The 24765-nt window shown below is 32.2% G+C and overlaps 2 protein-coding genes and 2 long non-coding RNA genes across 7 annotated transcripts in view; 2 read left to right on the forward strand and 2 right to left on the reverse strand.

The window, feature by feature from the left end:
* LOC141449383 (uncharacterized) overlaps window positions 1-24765 on the reverse strand; it is a 27331-nt gene continuing 2566 nt past the window's right edge. Inside the window, exons 3-4 of one of the 4 annotated variants that reach the window (XR_012455487.1) lie at window positions 23179-23317; window positions 1-692 (exon numbers count right to left, since the gene is read on the reverse strand). This is a non-coding gene — a long non-coding RNA (uncharacterized lncRNA). Of the gene's footprint in view, window positions 693-18225; window positions 21000-21461; window positions 22960-23178; window positions 23820-24765 lie in introns of those variants that run through there. The other 3 variants (XR_012455484.1, XR_012455486.1, XR_012455485.1) reach the window with 3 other exon arrangements.
* LOC141449386 (uncharacterized) lies at window positions 1998-4885 on the reverse strand. The gene is made up of 6 exons (XR_012455491.1): window positions 4711-4885; window positions 4497-4612; window positions 4129-4314; window positions 3735-3798; window positions 2989-3228; window positions 1998-2315 (listed from the first exon to the last, which is right to left on the reverse strand). It is a non-coding gene; the product is annotated as an uncharacterized lncRNA (long non-coding RNA).
* LOC141449381 (uncharacterized) lies at window positions 12389-21311 on the forward strand. The gene is made up of 4 exons (XM_074118795.1): window positions 12389-12510; window positions 12659-12714; window positions 18896-19088; window positions 21159-21311. Exons 1-3 carry the CDS (start codon window positions 12481-12483, stop codon window positions 19071-19073), a joined length of 264 nt encoding a protein of 87 aa, XP_073974896.1. The 5' UTR covers window positions 12389-12480; the 3' UTR covers window positions 19074-19088; window positions 21159-21311.
* LOC141449370 (dynein regulatory complex protein 11-like) overlaps window positions 24464-24765 on the forward strand; it is a 25667-nt gene continuing 25365 nt past the window's right edge. The window contains exon 1 of the mRNA XM_074118756.1: window positions 24464-24623. The gene's annotated coding sequence lies outside the window, so the exon portion shown is untranslated. The remainder of the gene's footprint in view (window positions 24624-24765) is intronic.

Below are 24765 nucleotides of genomic sequence, written 5' to 3' on the forward strand. Positions count from 1 at the left end.
TGATGTATGTAATTTTTTAGATTTGGCAAACTCATTAACACACAAACACGGAACGCATTTAACACTCTATAAATGCACAAATTCTATGACCGCGTGTTGCTCATCCTTGATCTAGATAATATTCGAACTAGAAGACATGAAAGATTAAGGGTATTTAATGATCGTTACCTTAATGTATTCCGTTAATTATCATATTTTTTATTATTTTTACTTTCCAACGAAGAGGAAATAATTACGTAAGATTATAAATTGTATACTTTCAAATTTCGTAACTTCATTTCAGTTTTTATTAATGAGAGCGGCAAAGTTTGATAACATTAGATAACGGCAAAAATATTATTTTATTGGGCAATAAATAAGAGAAATCAATAAAAAGAATATAATATATAATTAATAGCAAGAATGGTAAATACTAACCAAAAACAATATATACGAAAAGACAAATAACTTATTTAAATGTGAATTAATATTTTGTGTAGCAAATTAAAAGAATTTTGTTACTTAACTGGCCAAGATTTGCTCAATAGACACATTGGCTTGGCTAACGTACAAACTTGGAGATGTACTTCAATTGAATCCAGTCCGAGATTTCCACCTAATTCACTTATTCGGCAGCACTGTCCAAAGTGATGAACCGTATTAATGTTTTAAAGAAATCTGGGAGATCATCGGCATCTAAACACTGAAATCACCTAAAACAGAATGAAACAGTAAAATGGCTGCTGCGAACGCCGCTAATTCAAATCTTGTATTAATCTTTCTAGCAATAAACTTATAACAAACGTTTGTTTTATTCAGACCACACTTCTGGTGGTAGCAGGAACGTGGGCAGAGCCAAGCTTCAAACCGTAAGTAGATCATTTTTGGTCTTTATTAATCACTTTCTTTTTTAACTAACTTATTCCATTATTGCTTTGATGATTCTGCCAAACTTATTTCCCTCAATCAATTATATATCTTAAAGAAGAAGAAGAAACAAAAATGATCCAAAATTAAAAATATTCTGTGACCACTCACTCTACTTTCTCTTACCCCAAAACTTGGAATCCTCAATCCTCAATTACATTCTTTCAAACTAACTTTTAAAACGCATTACTTCTTCCCAACATCTTCCAGCTTGTAATCGCACATTACATTGAAATTACACTTTTGGGGACTTACTCCTCAAGATGCCCAAGAAGAATTTTTCTGGAAGAAATGTTATTGTAATAACAACATTTATCGCTCAATTAGCAACAAATTTATCGCTCAATTTTCATTATATAGGACACAGGGTCACACAATATACTGAAAAAGTTCTTTAGAGGGAATCCTGCAAACCAATATCTCCAAGAAATTGTCTTAAATTGCTTCAAATTTTCTTAGATTGTCTTTAAAAAAATGTTCAAATACGAATTTTAGTTTAATGTGAGTACAATAAGTATAAAGAATGTTTGAATGAAAATGGAGCAATCTTCGACAAAATGTCAAAAAAGTGAAAAATCTATGTTGAAAGTGATTTTCGATTTAGGAATTTCCGCACAATTTCAGCTAATTAACCCTTCGTTACAATACGTCAGACGCAAGAATGCACAAAGACGGTACTTCAGAGAGAAGCCAATTAAGCTTCCTCTTTTAAATGACCTTATTGCATTAAAATTTGTACAATGTATACATTATTGTTTAAAGAAAAACAAATTTGTTATCTTTTTGAGGTAATCTTTAGTAGTAGTAAAGTAGTACTTTCCGTTCGGTGATTTTAATACCAAAGTTACATTCCGATTCCTTTTTTGAATCGAAATATTAAGAGTAATTTATATAAATATACTCGTCATTTACTGTTTTCTGCAATTTTTTGTTTTTGAGGTATTTTGGTCCCACGCACTACTTTTTTGGCTACAGCAGACTTCAAAAAGAATATTTTCGGTAATATTTAGAAATTTTTTAAACATTGTTAAGATCTCAGCAAATACTTTCCTTAAATGGTAAGTCAAAGAAAATAAAAGAAAAGTATTTGTTGTTTATAAATAAAATCGTGATAAAGTATTAAATAAGCGTTATGTATATCATTAATATTTATTTTATTTTATTTATTTTTTTTGCGATAAGGAGGTTATCAAAACATTATATCAATATATTTACTTAACGAAATTATAAAACAAAAATTAAAATAATAATTTCATTATTATGTGCATTTATATAAATTTCTCATATCCTAAATTATATGTAAGGGACTTCGCTTTCCATTGTTCGAGGAAAATCATTGATTTTTCTTGAAAATTAACTACTGTTTCATTCAGATAATAGTGGTACCCATTTCGTAGCAAAATTGGCATCTGGAATAGCAAAATAAAGCTGCAAAAGCTTTTAGAGATAGATGTACTTGTTTTGTACCATTCACTTTAAAATATAAATCCCAACTTTTGTAACAAAAGAGAATAAAGTTGTCAAAGTTGGGTTCTTCAACATTACGCTTTTTCGTGCAGTTTTGGACTGGTATTTTTGAGGCGGAGCATTTATTACTTTTACTTACTTTTAAACTAGTCAAAAACCGCTCGAAAAAGCGTAATGTTGAAAAAAAAAATAACTTTAACCATTTATTTTCTCTTAAACTGGTGTAATAATTGTATTATTATTTATTTATTTATTTTTTCAACATCTGAGGTTATTTGGGCCCGGAGCTTTTCCCAGTGAACTACCAGCCTCCGGAAAGTGCTCTCTCATTATAGAAGACTGAGCGAGCGGTAAGAAGCTTCAAGGAAAGGGCAATTTAAGGACCGATTTAGCTCCAGTTGGATTTTTAGAGAAAACTTAAAAAATGAGAAAGTCGCCTACTTTTTCATACTTGAAAAGGGCACAACACTTTTAATTGCCATAATTAAAAGTTAAATAAACCAATCCTTGACGATAAATCAAAACTGCTGATTTAAATTGTAAAATTTACATGTTTGGTCCGCTTAGGTGGTACTAGAATTACCAAAAGCAACATTGACAATTTCAGTGACTAACAATTCTTGTGTTTTCAGAGTGACGCGGGTGGTTCATTATCACTCAGAACCTGTGGCTCACTACGTACACAGCCGTCACTTGCATTACCACGAGCCTTTGCACTTCGTTCATCCTCCACACCACTATCATCATCATCATCATGAAGACGTCGTATTGGATCATCATGACCTTCATGATTATCATTGGCATTAGAGTCAAAATGTTATATTTTTCGAGCAAAATAAAATGTTAAAGTACATTCTGTAACAAATTACTTGGTATTATCATATGTTTCTTTAACAAATAAATGATGTTATTTTTAAAGCACTACTGTAGTAATAAATTACTTTCTGTAGTTATTTCGAATGTGGATTTGAATGAAACATTGGTGCAAGTAATAATAATAATAATTATTATTATTATTAAGTGTTTTATTTTGAATTAATATGTACATAATCTTATAAACAGTAAACCATATTTTCACAAAAGCATGGACAGCAGTCCATCTGCTTGACCAAATTCTGTTTAAAAATTTACAATACAAAATAGCAGCCAGAACTTATCGCATAATTTCCATTACATTCTAATATATACTAAGTATTATATTCCTGTATGAGAAAGCTTCTGTACTTCCATGCTCTAATATGATAATTATATAGCTTATCCCAGTCCCGTCCATTTAAATATTCAATACACTCTGATTCAGTTAACACTTTCTTTCCTAATCATATTACTCTGAATTCAGATAGTACAGGACAGACACTTACATAATGAAAGGTATCTTCAATCGCAGACTGGTTACACATGGAACACAAATGTACAGTTTCATCTCTGGCAACATTGAAATTCAGATTCAGCAATTGTCCTCTTAATTTGAAAAATAACTTTAATAAAATTTATCCGAAAAATAATTGTTCTACTCTAAGTCAATTAGTTTTTTATACAATGCGTGATAAGTTGAGTTTTAGGCCTTCGAAATTAAATCATTTCTAAACTTAGTTTTAATATTTTCAAATAAACCATTAAAACCCTAGTTTATTTCCATTAATCAAGTAGTCACTGTTTTCCCAATCATATTTCTGGCAAGTAATTTTAAACTCTTTATGCCAAAAACAGTTCATTGGTGCAAGTACTTATACGGCATATAGTATTTGAACTTACCACGATTTATTATGACATTTCTTGTTCCACCTCTTTTTACAAACACCGTATTCATAACATTCAAACACTCTATGAATACGACTTGCTATTGACTGGAAGGATACGATACGATATGAGTTGGAATTGTTGGTAGACCCCCCAAACCTCGCATCTGTTTGTGACCTATTCTTAGCCATTAAGCTCCACCTGAAAAAATAGCGACAACTTTACTTTTACTTGTTATTGTATCTCGTTCCTAAATCTACCGTGATGAATTGAAACTTTGAAATATATTCATATTCAACAGAATGTAACGGAACTGATAAGTATGCACTGATATGTTTAAGCCACCTTTTTTATAAATTGCAAAGAAACGTCAGTAATAGCACCTGATAAAGTAGGTATTTAAATTCCTCGGTTATATTGAAAGAAATAGAACTTTTGCGATTGATCTTCGAAATGCATTTCTTCTTCCCTCTTTATGCTCACTGCACACATCCACTTCCTCTTGGAAACAGTAGAGCATGTATAAAAAAATAACTGAAAACATTGATTGCACTTCTAACATTAAACGTATACATGTACTTCTTAACAAAAACTTACAGTTTACTAAGTTAGGTATAGGAGTTTACAAAACGACAGAAGGTACACAAATCAGCAATTACTCATCATTTCATTTATAATTCAGCTCGTTATTTCAGCCATTTAGAAACGTTTGAAAAAGCTTGAGTTTTATTCACATTTTATAATATCACTTAAGCCAATTTTCATTAATATTGTTTAGAATTGATATAAGGTATCACAGCTGGTCAATTTCTAAATATTTGTTTAGTAAAGTGTAGCTCCCATTTAACTTATTATTAAAGTATATTACTAATTATTTGATTAAAAAACTTCTTTACAAATACTCAACTAAAGAGACTTTATTAAATTATCGTTTAGAAATAAATTATTGTTTCAAATAGTCATTTATTTGATATTAACTGTGTGTTATTTGTGCTCTCGTATTCTTTCTTCTGTAGCAAAAAAAAAAAATCCTATTTAAATATTTAAATAAAATAGGGCGTGGGGTATTATACATGAAATGTAGGCGTGGTCTAATAAACTGTTCTCACTTTTTTTTTTCTTTTTTTTTTTGGCCTCTCGTGCCAAGCGAATCAGCCAGCGAATCACTGTTCTCACTTTCGATTGGCTCTTCAACCAACCGACTTTTCACACTTCCATTCTTCACTGTGATTAGTCAATTCTTTATTGTTAATCATTTCTATGAAAAATAAAAGTATAATTTTAGTAAAATTACTTAAATTACTTTATGATATAAAATTTGAATAAAACGGAAGTTTTTTCAAACGTTTCTAAATGGCTGAAATTACGAGCTGAAATATAAATTAAATGTTGTATACTTTCTGATTTAGCTCTCTCATCTCCCAATTTGATGTACAGTGTCGAGACCCCAAATGGCATATCTATAAAAAAAATTCCAAATCGAATGACACCTCATACATGAAAATCGGTACACGCGTTTAGGCGCTACGTTGTTTTACAATAAAGGTAACAAGAAGATCAACAATAAGAACAAGAACATTTTTTGAAAATGCAAATGAAAATGTTTCCAATTATTTCTCTGTATTAGATCTGGGTTGTTGCAAAAAATAACAGTTATAAAGGAGGATTTGCCCTATATTTTAAAGGAAATTTGGGAATTCTATCTTTTATAGAAAAAGAGAAAAAAATTGTCAAAGTTGGGTGTTTTTCAACGTTAAGCGTTTTCGTGCACTTTTTGATGGTCAATCCTTGTACAACTGTCCTACCGGACAAATTTAATATGGGTATCTCCCCTACGTTATTAAGGCATGCATACTTCACAAACTGACAGCTAATTCACTTTTTATACTTCTTACTTTTTATAAAATCGTGAATGTCTAAATGAAAAAAAGAAATACGTGTTAAAATGAGAAAGTATGTATTTTAATTTGACATCAATTACAACCCTAAGAAACGTCAGAAGAAGCGCCAGCTAACTTTTAGAGACTAAATTAAAAAAGTAAAAAGATTGGAAAAGTAGGAGACTGCATGAAGCGGGTTCCATTAAGTACGGCCAGAGATCATTGTGCTGAGTTGCATAACCAAACTCCTAGAAATGGGTTATGATATGTTCTATTCTCTCAAGCGAAGTAAGAATGAGAGTTCTTCCTGTTTAATGTTGCAATCTAGAATTGAGTAAGTAAATTATTTCTAAATATAAACTCAGTGACAATTTTACTAAAAAAATCATTTGAACAGTTTCGTCAAGTCAAAAGACATACCTACACTAAATACTTCCGGATTAGAATTTCATTTCCTGTTGTCATCCTTCGAGCTACTGGTTTAGAGAGGAAATTTAATTTACATATAATTACTAAATACATAGAGTAATTAGTAGTTTATGCTTCATGAGCCATCATAGTTAAAGGACGAAGAAACTAAATTATTAATGTAAAAATCCTTTTTAAAATTAACTGATTATTGTTACATACTTAATATTTTTCTGCTCAACTATTTTTTTTTTGCGTTTATTTTTGCTACAATCAGCGCGTTGGCGCTATAAGTAACAGTGATAACAGTAACAACAAATAACAGAAGAATACGAGTGGAGAAGTTACCCAGCGGTAACACTCGAAAATAGGCTATTTGGTCGCTCTCTTCACTTGAGAGGAGATCACGAGGCCACTGTCTCTTAAGGCGTCTTGTCGGATTGTCAGGAAGAGTTCTTGAAGAAAGATTTTTAGCTAGAGGATTTATATGAGATTGCAGGTTGAAGTGGAGTTTTCTTTATCTTGTTTTAGCAACTTGTGTGACAAAATGAATGTTAAGGTCAGTGTGTATAGTCAAGTTGGAGACATAAAAAGGAGCGTGTACAATAGTTCGATGTATTTTAGATTTTAGAGATTGAATCCTTTGGAGATTGGAGCATTTGGTTGAACCCCACAGCTCTATTACATACGCCAAGATGGGTTTTAAAATAGATGTCTTTTGTTGTCCAGCGAGAGTTTTGATCTGCCGTCTAAGAGTCTTTTAAGTAGTCGATAGCGTCTGTTCAGTTCTGTTCTTTTAAGTCTAGTGTGGGGGCTCAACTATTTAAAATGCATCTTGGACTTGAAAGGAGCAGCGAGCGAATCACTTAAGAGGCTCATCCGGTTTAACAGAAAATATTTCTATGATGTGACGACAATACAAAAAGGCACCCGTCCAGGCAATCTTCCAGCAGTTCTCTATAAGGTGTCTAATAAATTCTTCGGTTTCTCCAAATATCCTTAAGAAAAAAAGAGAAGATCACAGAATAGTCAACCACCAGCCAAAAAAGTAGCCAAGATGACTCGTCCTGCCATAAACTGGTGGACTTTTGCTGGATCCACCTAAATCGTGTCCAACATTACAACCTTCAGATAGTGCACTCTTTTAAGGCCGATACTTTCCTTGGAAACGAAGAGCAGTTGGGACGAGTCCAATTGTCAAGGTCACCACAGTCATCACACGACTGATTCCTATTTTGAACATAACCAACACTCTGTTTTAGCAAATGTTGCCCTGCATTAGGAATGCCCTCGAGAAATACCATAGGTGGTTTCTGAAAGTGCGAGTTAACCAAAAAATCAGATGATCAATTTGAGAATGGTTCTTGACAAGAGAACCCGAGCTCTGCAAGTGGGAATCCAGTGCACCAACAACTCAGCTAATCTCCTGCTATTTTTTTCTTTTCTCTTTTATGAAAAAATACAGATAGATTCCTAACAGCCTCATCAACACGAACTCTACTATTATGTAAGCGCGCAGAAAATTTAACTAAGATAAAGAAGGTAACGAAGGCAAATCAGATTTCTTTCACAACTAGCTCAACTACACATAAACAAAATATTTTCTGGTTTACAGTTTTGAAATTTCAGCTCCGGCCTTAATAATTAAAATATTAATAAATAATCTAGAATATTAAAATATTATCATTTTTAAGATGAATTTAACGTTACTAATGCCCACTGTACAAAATTGATTTCTGTACAATTAATCGTTACTACCAAGTTTCAGTAATTAAATATTCATTTACGATCTAGCCTTATAAGTCTCAAAACGTAGAGTAAAATGATTTTAATATCATAGTAGATCTCCTAAGTCGTACGAGAACATTATGACCAGCAAACTCCCAAAGAATCTAATCTTATTGAATCTAAACTCAACTTCTATTATATATTAGAGTGAGAAAGTTAAACCATTTATTCTTGTCACAGAGCGAGAATTTCCTAAGGCGCCACTATAGCCGAACGGTTAGAGGCGAGACCAGCAAAGCTAATATGTATTGTGGTACTAGGTTCGATTTCCTATCTAGGCTTTAGATTTTATTTAATGTTTAGTATGAGAATTTTGTAATAAAGTATGTTTGCCAGTCGCCTCCGTCCACAACACCTAATTGGTAGTTGGACGTAAAGCCCGCCTGAAAAAGTAGGCAATAATTTTACTTTTACTAGAATTTCTTATAATGAGTATAGCCTACGATTCAATTACATACGATTCTACAGCACGTTTATGTAATTTAGTGATTTTCGGGGATTTTCAGCCGTAAAACACCTCTAATGTAGCACAACTCTTTACTTGGGAAAAAGGTGATAGCTACATACGATAAAAATTGCCGTCATAAACTTGCACTTTCATACATTATAATATATACTAAGTAATAAACTAATCAATTATTTTAGATTTCATTGGGACAATATTTTAAAAGTAATAATTGTCCACTTTTAAGTCATTTCCATTTTATTAGTAATGAAACAATAATTAGATAACTTTCACTCTCTCTAACGAATTAAACTTCTTATATTTCATCAGTTTGTCGTCTAAGTGTCGAGCATGTTGTATCATCTTACAGCTGAGTAAATATAACTTTTATCAGTGCTCACTCGTTACATAAAAAACTGTCCATCACCGGACAGTAAGCTGTAAGAAGCGCCTAGGAACAGAAAATCCAGCAACTGGATTGTTCAGATCTTAAAACTGGTTTTAAATCATTTGAAAAAAAATAGTTACTTATTCTCATGCGCAGATCCCGGGTTCGAATCCAGCTGCTGGCCCTTAGATTTTCTCTTCTTTGGAGCTTCTTACTGCTAGCTCACTGTCCATCACTGGACAGTGATGTTTGTAACGGAAAACATCGTCCGGAAGCCGAAAGTACACTGTAAAAGAGCTCCGGTCGTCAATTACTTCAGACGTTATAGCACCTTAAATTATACAAATTGATAAATAAATAAAATAAAATTGTTAATTATACATGGGAATGATTTTTGGAAAGAATGACTGAATAGAAATAATTCTGTGATATCTTGTGTTTAAATTACCCCTAGACCTGATAGTTTCTGTAGTATCGCAAAAAAAAAACAGTACCAAGTGACTGGAGAGGTTTTAGAAGAAAATAGACAGTTTTGGTATTGGACTAGATTCATCGTGAAAACAGAAGATTCGACATTGTCTCGATGCTAATTGGCTGTTGCTGGAATGTACATTTAGTGAACTAGGGAAATTAAAGAATACTTTTATACTAGACGAACTACAATATTCTTAACTTTCTCGATATCGTACATACAACTAGTATGATACCTCATTTCTGCCACTTAATTAGCAACTATGGTGTATAAACACTGCAATTTTATGAGGGACATTTGAGGATGGATTGATACAATCTACACAGAAGAAATTCGTAGTACAGTCAGATGAAGCCTGGGCAATGTTAACGTTGGTTTTAAAGGATCAGCTCTGTTTTTGAGCTAAGAAACTGACTTAGTCATATAGCCTTGATTTTCGAATATTCTAATATAGGGTAAAATCGGGTGAGATGGCCAATCGGGAGAGATGGCCAACAGCCGAAATTTAACCGAAATGTCGTCCGACGGCGCTGCGTGACCTCTCAAGTGATGAACGTTCATGTCTGACTACAGAGAGTATATTTTGGTCTGAGTCAAAGCGTTATTAATTAACTCAGAGAATAAAAACATTATCGTCTCAACAAAAAATTTTATGATAGTTACATACTGCTTGCTGCAATGAATGTATGTGTCGAAATTTAGCGTTGTTTTCTACATAAGGTAAATACAATATACATTAATGAATCCTAACTTCAAGCACTATAGACTGAAATATTTCAATCACGAAAAAGCCAGTTTTTAGAACTTCTACTTCGAGAAGTCAATTGATTTGGAAGCTTCAAATAATTCCGTTCAGATGACTGGCCAAGATTTACTTTTCTCTCAGACTATTGAAGGGTGATCGATCTTCTGCTCTCTGAAGAGAATCTAAAAATTCCGCATTTTCATTTACATCTAGATCACACGCCTCCACTTGATATCACTGATTACTAAACACAAGTTTAGCGGTCATACTCTTCATACGTTTCACCGTATGATATGGTATACAAAATTCTGTGAAATTTAATTGTTGTTTAATACTCATCTTTGTCAAATACTCAGAGTGCAAACTGCAGGAATTTCTGTGGCGGCACTGCAGTAATATCACAAATTTAAAAGCACAGCTAACATAACACTATTCCCTATTTTGCTCCATGCTGGGCTATGCCTCCATACATCGCTTAGGAAATTAAGAGATTGGAATTACTCCTAAGAAATTCATATACTTCCATAAAAATAAAATAAAAGTAGACGAATACCTGAAGAAGGATCCTAAGACGTTGTCCAAGGAACTACAGTTTATTTACAAACCTTTTAGCGGTGTTATTGACTTTTCTCGGAGCCAAAGTCTAAAATGCTTTTTCATGTCTCCCAAGCCTGAGACGGACAAAACATACGCGTTGCTACTGCCTAATACCCGACATTCTGGCGTTAGAATGGATTGAAAAGGGATTATTCGTTAAAGAAGTTATCAATTAAAGTTGTATTCACAAATTAAAATTATAGTTTATGCATTCCTTGTTTACAAAGGAAAATTTTTAATTAAATTTAATATCTTTAATAATTTTATCCCCCTTTTTTTTGTTAATTTTTCATTATTTAATTATAATTGTTATTTATTAACATTTTTATGAAATTTATATAAGTGACTGTGTCTTTTATGGTCCGGGTGTTGTTCCTGTTCCGGCAACCGGCAAATAAACAAATGCATCTTCATTAGCAGTTCAATTCTTAATAATTTATTTAAATGTAATCTAAGTGGTAAAAATCTCAAAATAGCAGCTAAATAAAAGTAAAATATGTTCAATATTTTAGACCCAATGGTACCCATAATTCAACAGACTATCGTGTAGTGAGTGAAATAAGGGTACCTTAGGTCTGTGTGATATTTGTGAAAGAAACTTCAGTATCTCAAAGCAAAACTGATCATAGTTTTCTACGCATTCTTACTTAATAGATTTATCAGTCTACTATTTCTGAAGCTAACTGCACAAAATGCAGTTTTTGCAGTGCACGCGTTTTGTTTGGTGGATAGAAGGTTTAGATTTGGTAAAAGTGACGACCTCTGTAATGTTGTTCTAGGTAATATGTTAAATAATTAGTTGGTTATAAAACTTCTTTACAACAAGTACTCAATTAAAGGGCTACATTAAATTGAAGTTTGAAAATTAATGAATTATAATTACAAGTATTATTTATTTTTTTAACTACGTAATTTGTGCTCACGTAAGACGAATTCAAGACTGAAATTGTGTTAAAACTGTTATTCATATCACGGCATTAATAGACCAACTATAACTTCTTCTTTTTTCTTTTTAATGTGCAAGTGAATGTGATGATTATTCAGAATAAAGTTAAATCACAAGAATAATTTGGAATAGAGTTAAAATGAAATGCCTTTTTAATACTAACTATTATGATGAGATACATCTTTTATTATTCTAACAGAAAAATATTTATGGGTGATAAAAGGCCAGCATAAGGGTCTGTGACATCTAATACATTCTAAAAATTATGATACTAGAAGTATGAATGAAATGTAGGGTACTTGCTGATTTGTGTACCTTTTGGCCTTTACTTATTCTTTATCTTCAAACCTTATACTTAACTTTTCAAACTGTAAGTTTTTGTTAAAGGGTATATTAAATAATAATCTGCTCAAATAACTAATAAACAAAAAACAGTATTACCTACTTCAATTAAAAATGGATAAAATAGCGAATAATAATAAGAAAAACGTATTGTGCAATAGATTATAAAATGTATGAAAAGCTATATGATGTATCGGAGGGGTAAACCTCCTGCCCATACTGTAATCCCCTCCAAAAAGTAAAACTATATAATGATTGACCACTGTGTAGTAGATGTACTCATTCCCAACTAATAAAAGTGCGTGCAATAAAATCAACTTCGTCCGCTACCATCCTCAACTTATACAGAAGGATTTATGATGGCTCGCATTAGTTTGATTATCCTTGTAAGTACAACTAAGCAGTTTTGTCAAATTTGTGAACAAAGATTGTCAGGTTTATTACCTGTTTCAGTATCTTAGAGTTTTCTTAAGTTTCAACAATTAGTTTTTTTGGGGGTATTTTTTTAAATCTGCTATTGTTTCTCATTTTCAGCCAATCGTCGCTGGAATTTTCATCTGTTTGCTCTCTTCCTGCGCAGCTGACGGGCAGTAAGTCTTTCTGATTTCCTAATATTAACTGAAGATAACTATAATTTTAAATTTATTTAAATTCCATCTCTTTACTTTCATTCACTAAATAAGTGAACGACCAAAGTGCTTTTTACATTACAAAAACATTACTCACTTTTTCACTCTGTATTTCTCTCACTACAATCGAGTACTTATTGAATTTTTCTCTAAATTGCGTATTTTTAGCATTCTAAAAGGCAGTTCTGCAAAGAAAGAAGTGCTAAATACTAGAAAGTTTAACTTGGAATTCTGGCTAGTTATCTATACGAAATCCGGGAAAGAGATATTAACTAACCTTAATCATAACCGATTTGGTTATTTTCAGCTTCTGGTTTTAAAGTTTCATAAATAGAGCCATTATTTTGGTTTCTTTTCATTTATCTTTTAAGAACATATATTTTAGGGAAAACCTGGTGAGTTTTGGGACTAATTCTAAGGTATACCATCTAGCAATCACTTAGTAAATTCACTTTCTTTCTTCACTATTCACAAAGTAGGATGTGTATATGTAATTTTCGAGAATAAATTTTGAATTTAAGTAATTTTAATTTTAAAGATAATTCTTACATGAAATTGAAATTAAGAAGGCACACCGGAAGTCCATGAGAAATTTTTCAGTTTTTGGGTTTACTTCAAAAAAGTATTTGACTATTATCGTTTAACTTCGTACGCTCATTCTACTAAAGCTTATAAAATTAAGCAGGGAAGGTTGAGTACATATCCGACGATCTTATGATTATAAAAGTAATTAACAAAGAGAACGTCCTTAAATAAAGATCAATGCTTTAAAAAATGACTGGGTGCGCACACACGTCTATCTCTAATTAATATCTATGCAATTATGTTTTATTGCAACTTCTAATTTGTAGGTTCTAAAACAGATTTGTTTCCTCTTATTAAAGCCAACCGTCAAAAAACGTTAGATGTCCACTATAAATTTAACAAACGAACAAGTAAAGCTGAATTTCAGATCAAAAAGATTTTCTTCAAATTTAAAATTTCGGTTATAACTTTAAGCCTAATTAATATAGGATTTATTAAAATGACACTTTAAAGGTATGTTTAACCAGTTCTCTCGTTCGGAAATGCCTTCAGGTAATTATTTACATTACTACTTGTGTTATATAACTACTTGCGTACTGTAATTGTGCCAAATTTCTAGAAAATCCTAGGAGATATTTTTGAGAAAACTTTAAAAAACTGAAATATCTATTCAGAAAAGTGGTCTTTCTAAATGGAAAATTTTAACCAAAACTTTATTGTGGTGACAACTGGTGGCACCTGAATGAAATATTAAACTGAAACTTTCTGCGGTTTTCCGCTCTTGGATTTTTGAGTCACTCAAAAAGAGAGAGAACAATTTTTAATAAACATTTACTGTACTAACCCTAACCAAATCGGCTATTTCCGGCGAATACTCTTAATTAAAAAATTTACTACTTTTTAAAAGAAATTAATACATTTTTGGGATTAACTCACGCGACTTTGAGATTAAAAAAAAAAGATTGAATACGTGTTCCAGATAATCATAACTTCTATAAAAGTGACTGAAATTAGAAATGGTCATAGATAAAATTGATGTCTAGTTTATCTATATGTGATATGAATAAACTAAGGACTTTTTCCCGAAAGTTGGCAATTCGGAGGTTGGAATTTGAATTAAGAAGTTAATTGGCTTCAATATTACACTTCACCTCAAATATCACCTCAAACTGTAGGATATCAAAATTATCCTACAGTAGGGAACGCAAAGTTACAGCTTCTTCAGAGCGCTACCTAGATCTTATTGCCAGACAAAATGTTACAAACAAAAGTGATAGACCTAACGAACGTCATTTCCAAGTGAAAGGAACTTTTTGAAAATCTCTCAAATGAAACTAATGAACTTATAAGATGCAGTATGCACACATCGAGTTTGAAGACAGCCGTTTACAAGAAAATCCTGAAACACTGAAAATCTATTCAGAAAAGAGATCCTTCCTCAGAGGCTCCAGAACAAGCTGTCACTCTACAAGAAATATAAAACATACGGAGTAAGAGAGTGGAAAAGAGAGATTTGGAAAACTACCTTTTTCTTTCTTTGAAGAACAAAGATACATTTTTTGAGGAAAATTTAAAAAAAGAAAAAAAATCGGCACATTAAAAGAGAGGTAAAAACATCATTGGTGGATAATTAGTTAGAATTTTATTTAGACACTTGTAAAAGGTGGGTTTTGGCCATATTTAAGGGAGAAACCTCTTTCTCGACAATTTAACACGTTTCTAATATTTGCTTCGTCTCACGTAATCTAGTAAGTGATAGCAGATATTAAATAAATCTTCAAGCAACCGAACATTGATAGAATCAAATTCGTCTTCCGCACAAATTGTTTTTAACTTTAGTTAGAGTTAGAAGTTGTAGATGATTGAATTGGAAAATTGAAATATGTTGAATATTTTTTGACCAAAAAACTTAGCCGAAAAACTAAACTCAATCGATTCAAAATCGATTTAATAAAGAGGCACTTTCGGATCAATGATTTTGTCCAAAAGCTTATTCTAAAGTTCTTCGGCGGCACCTTCACCAAATATCGTATATACACGTGCACAGTGAGATTTCAAACAAAATCATGTTTTCTTAATTACATTACCTCAAATGTATTTCCTGTGACAACTAAAAGTAAAAACAACTGCATGAAAAAGATATACTTATATTTTTTGGCCAGAATTTCACTTGGACACGCTAAGCAAAAGTATTATGCCGGCATACTATATTTAGCAGGAAAAGTGTGCTGTTACGCACATGTTGTGTAAACAAAAGGAAATTACTAGTTTATTAGATCGTAATGAAATCTAGAGTAGGGAAGGATGGTTCGGAAGTGAACTTATGAACACAGTAGGAGTAGTTTATTTACTATAAGGAAGCAGGAGTTAGTTTTAACTAGATTTAATTACAGGAAAACGTTAGTGTATGACCAAGGTATGTGCATGGATGGCTGGCCAACCAAGTTTCCCAGTAGGAAAGTGCCAATCAGTATTCCATTCTTCAATTCCTATAGTTTTTAATCAAAATTTTGCTTCTATTTGTGTTTTGGCTAAAATACTATGAATATTTATGGATTCACTTGAAGAGATTTCTGCATTGTAGAAGTTTAATGCACACGGTTGATTATTTGACTTGGACTGGTAGTCTCATTTCACGCAAGAAGTGCAAAATGAAACTAATGTATTAATCTTGTTTGAGGAAAGAAGTAAATAATTATTTAATCAGTTAAAATTTATGTAAGATGAATAGAACTGACAAATCCTTATGATAAATGTGCAACAGACCTCAATCAATCAAATCTGCTGCTTCCAATTATTTTTATTTTATTTTTTAAATAAAAAACGGATCAATCCAATCCAATTTACAGAAACAATATTAATAACATAAATAATACAAATAGTTCTAAGTCTATAATTTAGGTTTATAATTAGGCTTTAGCATTTTATTTTACCTTTTAGAGGTTATTATACAGATTTACACAATACAAATAACTCAAAGAAATTGTTGACATCTGGCTTTATTTAGAAAATTTTGTATATCTGTGCCAAAGAAATCTAAGTTGAAATGATTGGCTATCCGCATCATACGAAAAATACAGGAGTAAAAAACGTAATTATGTTTGCAGTAAGGTACATTGAACGGAGAAGAATGTCGTGTTGTATGGGATGAGATATTACAAGAAAAAGGTAAGGACAGTCTATTTGAGAATGGAGAAGTGTGCAGAGGAAAGAGAGATCATAATAAATTCTTCTGGTGGTAAGTGGAGGAATATTGGGAGTGAGCTGTAGATCGGAATAGATAAGGGTTTCTTTAGGGAATTACTCAATAAACACATGGTAAGCAGGCAAAACATTCATGAAAGCAGGGCCTTAGCATTTGCGGCCAATTCCTATCTTATAGGCTCTTTAAATTTAAAAAAATGTAAAACCGTAGTATAAAAAATTTTAAATTGTTCATATTTCTTGAAAAATATCAGTTTAAGAAAAGATATTGCGATTGTGCAGTTTCTGGATTTTGTGTCTTTACTGAAAATATCCTATTTGAAGTGCACTAGTCTGGAAAGTGTTCTGAGTGAGCGTGTTTTATGCAGTCAGCAGCATCCTAAGTCAGAAAATTGCCGGCTATTCAAGTTTTCAAAATTATGTAAAAAAGACATATCAATGGGCATTATAAAAAAAAATTGCATTTGTGCCCCATTTTTGTAACTATTTATTCATTTTCAGTATCCAGAGTTCATTTTTTTTTTTTTATCATCAGACAGCCATTTGATTGCAGACATCCAGAAACATTGACAAATTCCATAAGACAGAATAGAGTTTGCAACTGTTAATCAATCATTGAAGACATGGACAGCAACATAATATCGTCTGCGCAGAACTGACTCCAAAATTATTCTCAAAATGAAGTAGTTGATTAAATAGCTGAGAAATTAAATGATTATAAGCGAGAGGCGGCAATTCTGTTGAAAAAAGAACAACACTATGCTACAGATAGTGTATTATAAATCAACATACGAAACATTTTGTAATAAGTATGTAGTTGAGAATGAGCGGCCAATAACAGGTTAAAAATTTCTTTTACATTTACTTTAGAGTTAAGAGATTTTGAAAACAAAACTCAGTTGTTTCAAAGTTTTTTAATTTTCATTAATAACCATCATATCTCTTGCAATGTGGAATATGATACATCCACAATGACTGAATAGCTATTCATTTAAAAGCAACTGACTCAATATAAATTTTAAAGCGTTCTTCATTACTCAATTAAATTACATTTTATTTTCAGTTATTATCTAGAAATATTTTGATCAATCTATTCGCACCATGCGAAGTGTACCGAACGTAATATTAGAGAGCTAAATCATTCAAAAAATCTGATACTAATAACAGTTCTTGATTTAACGACAGGATGTATTTTAAATCCTATCTATGACTTATTAAACTTATACTTTCTTTTTATAAATTGGAGTTGTCTTTACTATTCTAATTACATTGTACTTGGCCTTTTAATACATCAGAATTTTAGAGAAAGCAACTTCTCAAGTTTACATAAGAGCGGTATACTCGTATTTTCCATTTAGGCTCCAAGGATGAGCCCAAACTTAATACTAAAAAAAAAATTGATTTTATATGTTACCTTTACGCACATTTTCGTTCTAACTCTTATCATGTAAATGCCGATTTGGTAAAAAAAAATATTTTTGAATTGCGTGCTTTAAGAATAATTTGACTACGATAAACAGCCTAAAAGTTCAAGAATCAAAAGCTAGATTGCAGCCTTTAACAGCCTCCTGCAATTGCGCAAATTGTCCATTCCATTAGCGATTAATGTTTAATAGTGTTATGGATCTGGAGACCATCCATTCGTCTACCAACGAGAGGAAAAATTTTTATAAACTTTTAATACCAGCTTCAACTTTTAAGTGGCCAGACAGAAAATGCGCTCATTAAGTCTGCACTAGCTTATCACTGCTTTATGCAGTATTAATACATAAATTTACTAGTGATTTCAAGTCAGGTGAAAAATAAAAATTCGATCTTAGTGTATTATTAAAAGATAAATAATAAAATAAGTAAATAAAGTAATACTATTTTTTTCAGGCGGGCTTTTACGTCCAACTACCAAATTAGGTACCATGGAAAGAGCCCGACACCAAACATACTTTATTATAAATTTCTCATATTAACCATTAAATAAAATCCATGACCTAGATCAGGAATTCAATCCAGTACCACAATACTTCTTTGTTTCTTCTAACCACTCGGCTGCTACCTCCTTTCTAAATTAAATTACAATTTAAACATTTACAATTAAAAAATTGTATACTCTCTTTAATGAAGCGGAATAAAAAAAACATTTACACTCATTTTCAAAAACACTTTCGTAGGCATTTCTGTCAGAAAATTTAAAAAAAAAATACAGATATTTTGACTTACGTGCCAAATTAGATTTTATAAGGTATTTCTTTGTAATGAGGAATTTTCCAATCTCATATTTGCACTTTGAAGTTTGAAATTCGGAGGAATACGTTATGAGAACTTTTATTGATATGAAGTTGTTCAAACTTTGTTTTTATTTGCATAACAAACAAAAATATATATATATACTTGTAAATATGTATTTAATGTGTTACAGTCACCACAAGAAGGTCATCATACATGTACCCTATAAAATCCATACGATTCACCACCACTCCGTAAAGAAAATTCCGGTCTATCATTACTATGACCATCACGATCACCACCATCACCATCACCATCATGAACATCACGAGGAAAAGGATGAACACAGTGGAGAAGAGTATTGGGACTAAACAAAGGAAGTCTCGGTAATTTATTTTAAAGATTTATTTAAACTCACAGGAAACACACAGTTTCTAGCTGGATTTTTCATTATTTCTAACTTAGCTTTTCATAAGAGCTTTTCGAGATTAATAGGCTATTTAATGGGGATCGTGGGGCCAGCTAAAATAGAAAGAATTCTTTCTTTCTTGTTGTCAAGTGAAAGTGACCGGAGATAAGAACAATGGGTTCATCTGGTTCCTAGAATAAATTAAAATTCCACTAGAGTTGGCTTGAAAGTCAGCGCCAACGTGACCTAAAAGGACTATCATAGCATCATAGATTTACAGCAACTCCTCCAGTTCTGTCTTTAATTAGTCTTGAGTGTCTGATAAGCTACTTCTGGTCAAAATATGAAGGCATAGGATTTTCTCTCCGAAGGACCGAATTCTAAGCAATACAAACTCTTCATTTAACTAACACAACACATGCTAAACCTATTGTTGTCATGTGTTTCCTTAGCCTGCAGAAACCAATCAGGAGGCCACGTCTTAGTTTCTTCTTTTGTAATTCGTCATTTTTGGAGATAAGTGTCATTAGAACTGCATCGATGGTGTTTAAATCAGGATTTATGTGTTGCAAATCATAAAACTTGTTCTGCCATTATTCAATTAAAGATATGCAATTTATGGAGCTACTGTTCAGTGAAAAGGGACCTATAAGGCATTTCTTTGCAATGAGGAATTCACCAACATATTCTCATATTTGCACTTGATCGATAAGTCTGAAATCTGTTTTGTAGGACTAAAATTGCTATCTAAAAAGCATCAAATCTTATTTAATGATAGAATTGTTATGTGGTAATTCTTTAAAGATTTCTTACCTCCTGTTGCTAGCCACAGAACTACCAGAATTCATACTTCCCAACACTTCCCAACTCAACCCATTCATCAGCAAGAAAATGTCTATCGTTAACTTCTATTTAAAATTACAGAACAAATATCAAACGTCTTTCATAAACATAATAATTATTATTTACTCAAATACCAGAGACGACTAATGCCCGAAGCGGAAACGCTAATAAATTGCTCAATTTTTTGTTAACAACCAAACCTCAAGTCCTCAGGATCACTAATTAAACAGCAGTTCAGGCGATTTTCTTAGATTTCTCCATCAACATAACTGGTGCTAATGAAAGTGAAAGCGGATGGATAGATATATATCTGGCTAGTTTTGTTTTAATAGTCGGGTCATGTTCCAATCGCTATCTCATATTAGTGAATCGGCAGAGAAAATTTAACTACAGTAGTTGAATTCTCCAAACTATTTCAAACATGCTTCCTCTACCTAGCCTTCAAGTAAAGGAAGAAGTATCGTACTCTCTCACAACTTGGCTGCATTAACTCTCTTTGCCTTTTGTCCGTGGTTACCGCAATTCTGGTCCACCTTCACATTCCCATGCTCTTTAAATCGGACTCCACATCTTACAGTCATCTTTTGGGGTTTTTTTTGTTCCAGTGTGACCAGTTCATACATTCTTGGAAATCCTAGAATCTATACTCCCTGTAAATGTCTCAACCATTTAATCCCTTTTTTTAAGCCATCCTACATGATCCTGAGCTTGTTAAATTGACATCAATTCATTAGTTTTAATTATTCAGAACATTTTTCATTCTCTTATAGAGTAAAGATTTCTCTTACATTATCCTTCCACGATCACCTGTTTCGTACTCACTGCAAGTTTACATTGGTCTTGGTAATTGCCGTTCTGCTCCTCAAAAGAGCGCCCGCAATTTTAATTTTTCCTAAAGTTCCAAACTCTTGATTCTAGGTTAATCTACCCCTAACTAGATAGAGGCTGCTTCCACTATTGCTCCACCCCACTTTTCTTTTTGCCAGCAACTAGCTCCATCAGACAAGCCCGGTCTCCAATCCATCCAAGCGTGTCCCTGGGGCACCTAATACAGTTTGAGTCGGGATTACTGCATCAAAAGTGTATTATTGAGTTTAAAGAAAGTTTTGAAAGTATTATGAAATATATAAAAATATTTTATTCCACTCTAAGAAATATCAGTTTCCAAAAAGAGTAATGTTTTTTTTCTTTATGTTTTCTTAAGGAACGAATAAAACTGCACAAAAGCCCAAAGTACTGCACCATGTAAACAATTATTCTGGAGACTATGATACCGACCAGCAGAATTATGAAGATTTGGCTGATTGTAAAATTTAATCTTCTAGAGCCAGAGATAATAAGTGTACATTGATTTAGAGACGTTACCAAACCAAATCCTAGTCAATTGAACGGCTTAATTTTGTATACATTTATTTTTTAAATACATATTTTTACATAAAAACATGTTTAGTAAAGTATGTATACCTATTCTAATTCTAATTAAATGATAAATCAATGATTAGGAAGTTAAATTGCATTATACTTCCGCAACATAATAACATAAAAAGGTAGGTGAAAGCTATAAAAATTTGCTATTACTTTAATTGTTTATTAGCGAGTTGATTTAAATTCTCTTGCCGTAACTTTTTACTATACCTGAGTTGTTACATGCATTTATTTAAATATAGTAATAATAATAATAATGGAGAAGGGATTAGCTCAGAGATCAGTGTGCGGTGATGGATAATGATGTCTGTACCGAGAGAACACTTTGTGTGGGACAACATTAAAGAAATATTACCTAAAAGGTAGAGGAATTACTCTATTTACATACAAAATCGGTCCATAGCCTATTCATTCCAAACTTGTTAACAGTGTTTCAGCCGAAGATTAACGTGATGCAAGCGAAACCCCTAAATACTTAAACTGATTCACAATTTCTATGGGAGAACCTTAATAGAACCATCGCCCATTAGAAGCAAGTCTGCCATCCTCACCAAGTACAAGGACTTTAGATTTGCTCCGATTAACAACAAGATTCTACTGGTTCAGATTCCAGGTTCCGAATTTGTATTTGAAGAGTTTCAACAACCTCTGCTTAGAGGATTTCATCGTCTGCATACTTAAGTTATTCATCGCTAGGGTCCCATTCTTACACCTCTTCGAAAACCAAAGGTAAAACGTCAAAAAAAAAAAGCGAGAATAGAAAAGAGCTTAATAGGCTACCCTGATGAAGACGTTTTTAAATCTGTAAAACCCAGTGCTCCGCTATTTTACCCCTAACAGTAGAATATCCTTCTGAATACGGAACCTTTAAAGTATTACAAATTTAGAAGACACTGCCGGAATAAAAAGTTTCAAAATACAGAGTTCTGCAGTCCGCAGTGTCAAAGGTTGCCTTGAAATCTTTTAAAAAGCAATATTGCTTGTCTGCGATTCAGCTTGATTGCATTCATCAAAACGAACAAGCGATCAAAAGCCAAATAACCCCATCGAAAGCAGGACTGACATTCCGCCCACTGCGAAAGATTCTAGGCGAAGAAGCAAAATCCTCCTAAAAATTTTGGCAATTGAGTCCAGGAAGCAAATACCTCTATAATAGGCTATCTCTTTGTGTGTTAAGGAAAACATCAATGATTCGCCAAAATTAATATCCTTTGGAAATCTAATGTCCACACACTTGTTGGTATATTGATGCTAGAGGCATCATTTTTAAGTCTAAAGTAGGGAATTAAATGCTAAAAATCTTTAGAACTAAATAATTTAAACTGAATTTAAATTATTATTTACAAATAAAGCTTTATACAAATTATTTGCCTGCAAGTAAACAATCCTAGCAAATTCAGAATAGTACAATTAAAATAATTTTAATAAAACCAAAAATTTCTTTCGAAAAATTCAAGAATTTTTGAAGTTTTCTTAAATAGTGAATTAAATCTTCAAATCCTTAGAACACTTGGTTCACCTTCGTTTGAGAGAGCCTTTTAAAAAATTGTTGCTTTGATGCCCATTGTATTATACGATGGCTAGGAAGAAATATATAATGATTTGGCAATGATATAGAGTAATAAATTTTATTATATTTTAATGACAATGTTGTTTTTTGATAAATACGTTATTATTTTATTGCCATTACATCCTCTGCACGTTTAATTTTTTCAAAATGTGATTACAAAAATAAAAGTAAATAAACTGATCTAGGAAAATAATAAACCTATTATAATTCAATATATTACTACACTTACCTGTAACAGAGGACATAATTCAATAAAGAAGTTAAGACTACTCTCTTAAGATTAAAGGAGAAAGACGGTAGATTAGCTTCTAACTGGATAATTCTGATGGACTTCTAAACGACTATGGAAGGAGATTATCCCGAAGATCCTGTAAAGAAAAGAAATATTGAAAAAGTAACATCCTCACGACTAAAGAAAGTGGAAATGTTGGTTACGTGATGTTGCGGCCTACACGGCTATGAAAGTGCTTATTCAGAAGGAGCTATAGAATTGAAACAAGATCCCCTTGATGATTTAAAACATAAGGTAACTCAGTTAAAAGATCGAATATCTTGCTTTGCTTCAGCTTCTATTGATAGATACTTTTTCTTCTAAGGAAACAGTATCAATAGTTTTCCCTTTCACGATGGAGTTGGTAGAGATTCCGAATTTTCCGACAGTCAGTAGCTGAAAATGATGTCTCTCATTTAAAGTTGACTCCTCTTCCAAGCTTTGAAGACAATCAAATAAATATTAGTGCTTGTAAGCATTGTAAGAAGGATGGACGGGTGTTGGTGAAGTGACTATACTTTTCCTTTGAAAAAAGTTAACAATGAAGTATATGCTTCCTGTCCGTCCACAACAACTTGTAAATGGACTTTAAGCTCCGTCTGTAAAAAAAGAAGATTACTTTATTTTTATTTTTTTTGGTAATGGTTCGTAGTAGACTACCGGATGCCAAATTCCATCAAAACATCAACAACATATATCTTAACCACACTAGAATCCTCTAAGTCTTATAAGAAACCATTAGACGAAAGACTTCCTAACAGAGAAGTAGACTATTCCAGGAAGATGGTACCAATGCATCTAGTGTACCTTACACAAAAGTAAAAAATATGGATATGTCACAGTGCTGTCACGAACTTTACTTGCTTTTTTCCAAGCGTGATGTCCCTGTCCAGAATCCTTAGCGATCCTTATGCACTTTTAACCCCCAAGATGACCATTTTGGAAGAATTAATGCCAAACACAGTAGCTCCTCCCTCCCTTGACTTTCTTTGTCAGGTTGTATTTAGCGCAGCATTTACATTTAATTTAGATAACATCAAATTTATTTTTAAAGTGTCTAAAATAAAATTACGAATAATTTTCTAAGTGATTAGCCAATATTGAGCAGTCAGTGGCTTCTGAATGAAAAGCCTTTACACCTCACTAGAGTGAATTGTTCTTTTTGTAAACTTTTTTTTTAGGCAAATCTTTACATTAAAGCAAAATTTAACTTTTTCATATGTTTTCTAATCAAGACACATGTTTTTGTAACTTAGTTTTTAGTAGATCCTAAGTCTAACTTTCAGACTTACAGAAGAAGTGTTGAAACTAAATTTATGTAAATTGTGGGCCTTAGTTTAGTATAAAATAATTTCAACTTCCAAATTTATGTTTTTTACTTTGAATTCGTGGGAGTTAATTATGTAAGTAGTTTCAGAAATTATTATCTTCGCATCACGGAAATATAAACATTTAAAAAAAATATTCAGAATTGGTTGATGGTGATAGAGATTCTTGTAAGATTGGTGATTAGTGATTGTGTCACTAATGTATTGACAAGATTAT

The sequence above is a fragment of the Rhodnius prolixus genome, unplaced genomic scaffold (genome assembly GCF_049639745.1).
Source record: "Rhodnius prolixus isolate KJV_2025 unplaced genomic scaffold, Rpr scaffold_2, whole genome shotgun sequence".
In the NCBI taxonomy this organism is placed as follows: domain Eukaryota; kingdom Metazoa; phylum Arthropoda; class Insecta; order Hemiptera; family Reduviidae; genus Rhodnius; species Rhodnius prolixus.